The sequence below is a fragment of the Perissodus microlepis genome, chromosome 20 (assembly GCF_051167445.1).
Source record: "Perissodus microlepis isolate ML-2025 ecotype Zambia chromosome 20, ASM5116744v1, whole genome shotgun sequence".
Taxonomy (NCBI): Eukaryota; Metazoa; Chordata; class Actinopteri; order Cichliformes; family Cichlidae; genus Perissodus; species Perissodus microlepis.
This window is the reverse complement of record NC_140480.1, coordinates 18,831,962-18,838,252: the sequence shown is the minus strand read 5'-3', so window position 1 is coordinate 18,838,252 and position 6,291 is coordinate 18,831,962. Positions and strand designations below refer to the sequence as shown.

Here is a 6,291-nt window from a genome sequence, read left to right as displayed (position 1 = left end):
GATACTGTGATTTTTATTTATTTATTTTTTAAACAAGTAGCAATGATCCAATAATACCCCAAAGCAGAGATTCTTAATGATATATATGCTTTCAAACATAGTGCTGAACAGCTATTTGAAGATAAATAAAACAACACGAAAAAAAAACTACACTTTAAAAACAGATAAAACAAAAGGGACTAGCAATAAGAACCAGTAAAAACTTTAGGCATACAATTAAGACACATAGGATAGGGTGAACATGTGGGTCTTAGCTTTGAAAACCCCCCACAGAGCATGCCTGCCTAACATCTTGAGGGTGGCTGCCCCAAAGATGGGGCACGAGAAGAAAATGGTTTTTCTTCTCGCTTTAGGAACCCTTAGAAGGCCAATATCCTGAGACCAGAGCGCACAGGATGGAATATAGAGGTGCAAAAAGGCAGAGAGATATGAAAGTGCAAAACTATTTTAAAGCCTTGTAGGTGAGCAACAGGACCTTAAAATCGGCTCAAACCTGACAAGGCAACCAGTGAAGAGATTTCAGTGCTGGAGTAATGTGCTCACATTTCCCACTTTTGGTTTAAATGCAAGCAGCTGCATTTTCTACCATCTGTAAACCTCTAAAACCTTTCTTTGGTAACCCAGAACGAAGAGTGTTACAATAAGCAAAGTGCAAAGACACAAATGCATGGACAAGAACCTCTGCAGCATCACGTGATAAAACGTGTCTGATTTTAGCTGTAGGTAATAAAAGGCAGTCCTTGTTGTAGTAGTAGTAATATAATTTTTGTGGTCCAATGGCCGTCAAATCTGTCTTATCAGCATTAAGAAGCAGGGACTGCAGATAGACAAGCTTCTACTTTGGACAAGTCTTAACTTCTTTACAGGAGCAACAGAGTCCAATAATTCAAGAAGTACGTTATTAAAGTTCACAGTCAAAGTTTCCACACACAATTCATGGGTAAAAATGTGATCCAACACATGATTTAAAGCAATGCTTCAGGGCTAATATGACGAGAGAACCTGAGGGGCGATTTTCCCCTCTCAGAAGATGGAGATTTAGGAATTAAATAAAATAAAATTGCTAAATGGTCTAAAATAGGGTAAAACACAATTTTCAGTCACTGATACTTTCAGTCCATATCCCGAGAGAGAGAGAGAGAGATCTGTTCCAGAACAGCGGGGACGCTGAGAGACCAGGACTATATGTTTCAAACTAACAATGTGAGGTATTCTGCAGTAACTGAAATAACTGACAGAAGGACCTGAGGCACCGCATTTTCTCGGTAAGTGAAATGTGTGCTTGTAAGCTGATTAGTAACTCCTTGGCCACCTTACTAAGATGAGCAGTTAGCTGTCTGTGCAAGGTGTGATAGGTAGCTAATCAGTGCACATGAGTGAATATACCCTGACTGAAGCAATCACTCTGTACTTGAATGTTCATTAAAGTCAGTGCTGTAGTTCAGACATTAACTCTGCTGCTCTGACTGAACTGAAGGATGTTCAGACCCACAGCTGAAGATGAGGCAGTGAAACGGTTAACATGAACAATGGAGAAAATCCCCAGGCTGCTTACTAACTACCAATCATTATTGTGCTTTTATTATAATACTGCAAGAATAACAGGCTGGACTTATCTTTAGCTCCTGTGCAGAGCTGATTATTAAATATGTACAAACAGCAGCATGTTTCTGTCTCCACATCTGTAAGGACAGAAACACTTCAGTAACCCCTCATTAATCATTAACAGCAGATTTAATGGAGTTTTAATTGAAGGTGAAAATGTTCTCACAGGATTCTTCACTCACAGACTGTTTCAGTTTCAGGTTCAAGTCAATGTCTCAGTTTGTTACTAATACATTTTCTGTACTGAGTTCAGGTAAAAACAAACATTATTCTCAACTAGAAAAATTTGCATTTCCTGCGAAAATGCTGTGTGAATGCTGTAAAGCTGAAGCTGTCTGCTGAAAACAGCTGAAAATAGCTGAAGAAGCTGAAGTCAGTATTTGAAAAGTAGTTGAACTTGTAATCATTTTGCTTAAGCATAACAACTTAGCAAAAATGTAATCACTTGGCAGAAATAGTACAATATAGCAGAAGTATTGTAATCAAGCAGAAATGTTAATATTTAGCACACATATAACAACTTGGAAGAAGTGGTGTAACAGTATAACTTAATATACAGTAGTATAATAGTATAACGTAGTAGAAATGTAACATAGTAGCAGAAATAGTATCATTTAAGAGAAAAGTAATAACTTAAGCAGAAATATTGGAAAAGCAAAAACGACTTGTTTTTCAACTCTGAAATATTGGCAGAAACATTAGAAAAGGAAGAAGGAACAGCCAGCATATGCACACAGAGACTCACACAAACACACAGATATGGAGCACAGAGGGGCATGTGTGAATCTATGCCAGTCATGAGTCTGAACTCACTTTGAATCCACCAAACAGAGAGGCTGTGTACTTTTTCCTGCCCAAACAGCTGCACCTGCTGCAGCCCTTACACACTCAGACAAAGAGAGACACAAGCTTTCTGCAGTGTATTTCTGCAGAGGATTCCCCTCGAACAAATGGCAGATACACAAGGGTAAGGCAAAAATGACATGCCTAACAATGTTTACAAATATGGACACACCCACACAGAAATGCAGTGACACATAACCTACATCCAGAATGCAATGTTTACAAACATGGATGCAAACATAAACACGGACATACAAACATACACAGACAGGGGCACAAAGAGACACACACAGAGCATGGAGTGTCCTGCGTGTGTCTATGCCAGTCAACCAGTCTGAAAATGCTCAATTTGAATCCACCAATGAAATGCTGCCCCCGAAGAATAAAAATTGGATCACACACACACACACACACACACACACACACACACACACACACACACACACACACACACACACACACACAGCAGATATTCTGAAAATATTCTGTTTTTTTCATTTGAGATTGTTGAGTTTAGACATTTAAAATACATAATTCCACTCTTCCAGTGATTTAAAGAATATGAGCTATTAATATTCATTCAGATGCATTCTAGTTCTAAATTTTCTTTTGCCATTAGACAGTTTTTCTTATGTACATTTTCGAGCTGTTCAGCTAGTTTCCAAGTTCTTCTGTGTGAATTTCAGTTCTGTGCTTTGGCTGTCAGGTGAATGTTTCGCTGTATTTCAGCCCATTAAACATGTTTTTTACCAAAGATTTCAGCAATTATCAAAATTCAACTCAAACTATTCAGCTATTAGCATTCACACTGCATTTTCTACAGGAAATGCATTTTATATACCAGTTTCAGTTACTGTTGTTCATATGTTAACAGAATAAGTTCAAATTGTATTAAAAATAATACCATCAATATGTTATGTTTACCCAACTACACCTACTGGACTTGTGGAAGTATTTTGAGAACCATAAGAGACTCTTACAAATGTTTGAAAGAAAAAAAATCTTTAATTTAGATGAAGACTCATGTAGAAATATGAATGAGTTTATAAAGTTTGATTTCTGTCATGGTGTGTTGTGACAGGTAGGTAGTCGGACCCAAACACAGGACTCTTACGTGGAATGAAACTTAAATCGGCAGCTTTTATTGCGGAAAAATATTTTCATTAGGGATAAACGTCACAAAAAACAAACCAAAAACTCAAAACTCATATAGAAACTCAACTGGAATCAAGAAACTAAAAACTAAGAAACAAGAACTAGGAAAACAAATCAGGAACTATGAACAAGAATTAAGTAAAGAACACGAAGGGGAAAAAACCACCCAGCCCACTGAAAACTAAAGAAACCCCCAAAACATGAACAACAATCATCAAGGAACATATTTACAGTTACTGGAACACCAATACTGGGCCGCAGACTCAGTACGGTGACAATTTCAGTTTCAATGTCAGTCAGTGTCTTTTGGTCTGCAACAACAGCAGAACAGACTTTTAAGTCTTTTGAAGAAGCCCTTCTTCTTCTTCTTCTTCTTATTGATCTGAAGGTCTTTGGACTTCATACTGGATGCGGGTTCAGGAAAAGGTTCCTCACAGGGAACATCAGGAACTGGCCCAATTTCCGAACGAGATCCTTTGATCTTATGATCTTCGCCTTCAACACTGGATTTGGACTCGGCATAGGGTTCCTCACAGGGAATGTCAGCCACTGGCACACTTTCTGAAAGAGCTCCTTCGATCTTAAGGTCTTGAGAACTCAGACTGGATGCCCTTTCAGAAAGAAGTTCCTCACAGGGAACATCAGGCTCTGGAACACTTTCTGAAAAAGATCCTTCGGCTGGTGGAACATTTGCCATTGAAAGACCGTCAGAGGAGCGTTCTTCATTTGTGCTCTGTAGAAAAACATTATAAGAGTTATCTTTTAAACATATTCAAAGCATCATTTAAATATTGAAACACTGTAGCTGGACTGTTAACCCTATAACCGCCTTTGTATCATACATGAGTTTCTGAGACCTCTATCTCATCAACATGATCAATACTTGCCTTAATTTCTAAATGTTATGAACAAAACTCTTCTTTTTTTTGTCTAAAATTAACATTGTTGTTAACAAAAAGTTGCCAAAACACCCAATGTATCAAATGCGATACAAAAAAATATAATAAATACATAATAAAAGTATATCATACACAACATGACGTCTGTTGTCATGTTGTTTTGTTGTCAAAAAACAAATTTGTGCATTTTGTTTAAAGGGTTAATAAACATCTCAGTTCCAAAAAAATCTGAATTTTCTGGCTATTTTTTGATGGGTTGGGTCTTACAGGGTTAATAACTGTATATTACACGTGACTCACTGAAATTTAGGAGGTATGGCCTCTGGGAACTGAAGAAGCATTCTGGCTTGAAATTCAACGTCCCTCATTTTATTGATATCGTTCACTGCCCATAACTGAAACAGAAAGCACATTTACAGTGCACTTATGTTTAAAGGTTATGTGAACATAATGAAAAAAAAAGTCCAAATTACTACAAGTCTTGTGAGTTTTCTAGTCTTACCAGCCTTAGAAGAGGTTTGGCTTCCTCTTCTTCAAAATCCTCTAATTCAAACTCCCATAGCCTTCAAAAGAAAGCAAAACAGAGGTTTTCTCTCAGCATTTACACGTCATCACAAACAGACTTTCAGGTGTGACAGCAACTCACTGCTCTCTGAGTGTCTCCCTGCTTTTCTCCACCAAAAGATCTCTCAGATCTTCAGCAGTGAGGTTAAGTGGAATTTGATCTTCCTGCTGAAGTCTGAGAAACTCCGTCATAATCGCAATCTAAAAATAAAAGGAGACATTTAATCACCACCACTCTCAGGTCCTCAGAAATTACCTGATATTTTCTGTCAGCTTTGGTTTGCATGAATCTGGGTCTAACCTGAGTCCTGTAGCCTGGAAGATGCCAGCAGATCTTTACAGCTGTTTCATAAATCGGTGTGTTGAACAACACCTGTCAAAGAAATAGCAATTTAGTCATTGTTACTTAAAATGATTCTCAGTTTGTCAGCTTTTAAAACTACAACAAATTCTTCAAATTATTGAATGAAGTAAAACCAAAACGGTCACATACCCTGATAGGTTTATAGATTCCTTGACTTGATTCCATTTAGACGTTTTCAAATCACAGTCAGGAAGAAAAACTTTTAAATGCTCTCCAACGATGGCGTACGGGGAGATCTCGACCTGAAAATGCTCTCAGCTCGGTGGTCTCGCACAGATGAGCTCTTTTGACAGTCTGATATTTATTTATGAATGCAGAATTTCTTGAACAGTCACCATGGAAACTTGATGCAGCTTCATGTTATTAAATTAAAAGAAGTGTATTTTGCACTACATTGCACTAAACTTAATTTATCATATAAGTAAATAAAGTGTGGGTTAGGTCACTCCTGTGAAAAGAGCCACACAAACTGATGAATCAGAAAAGACAAAGTCAACCTACAGCCTTTTCATATTATGTGCCTGCTTATCTCCATTACTGTAGATGGGAACTTATGCAGTAAAACAATGACTTACAAAACAGTGGACATGTTTTCTTAGTTACTCATATTTACAAAGGCCACATTCGTCATGTTTCACAGGAGTTCGGGAGTGACCGATGAAAGTGATGCTACATTAAAGTCTGTCCCTGGGCTGGTTGTTTGCTGCTCTATGAGTTCAGCAGGAGGAGGTGAACCCACAGCTGGGAGCGGTTCCCTAGTGGGTGGGAGGATCATACTTCAGGTTCAATATTGTACTTATGTTCATCCTGGTCTGAAACTGGTCAGAAGAACTGACTTCAGTTTTGAAAATTCAATACTAG

At 37.9% G+C, this 6,291-nt stretch overlaps 1 protein-coding gene across 1 annotated transcript; it reads right to left on the bottom strand.

Moving 5' to 3' along the window:
- Positions 1-3,895: 3,895 nt before the first annotated feature.
- Positions 3,896-5,595, bottom strand: LOC146364388 (uncharacterized). The gene is made up of 7 exons (XM_084916793.1): positions 5,560-5,595; positions 5,368-5,439; positions 5,149-5,267; positions 5,005-5,065; positions 4,803-4,897; positions 4,446-4,462; positions 3,896-4,362 (listed from the first exon to the last, which is right to left on the bottom strand). The coding sequence occupies exons 1-7, from the start codon at positions 5,593-5,595 to the stop codon at positions 3,896-3,898; spliced, it is 867 nt and encodes a 288-aa protein (XP_084772919.1).
- Between the last annotated feature and the right edge of the window lie 696 nt (positions 5,596-6,291).

Bases quoted from the DNA above. Each gene is read 5' to 3' on its own strand.
- LOC146364388 (XM_084916793.1), bottom strand. From the start codon at position 5,595: ATGGAATCAAGTCAAGGAATCTATAAACCTATCAGG. The intron at 5,440-5,559 runs GTATGTGACCGT...TTTCTTTGACAG, and splicing joins GAATCTATAAACCTATCAGG to GTGTTGTTCAACACACCGAT. The intron at 4,898-5,004 runs GTAAGACTAGAA...TTTCTGTTTCAG, and splicing joins CCAAACCTCTTCTAAGGCTG to TTATGGGCAGTGAACGATAT.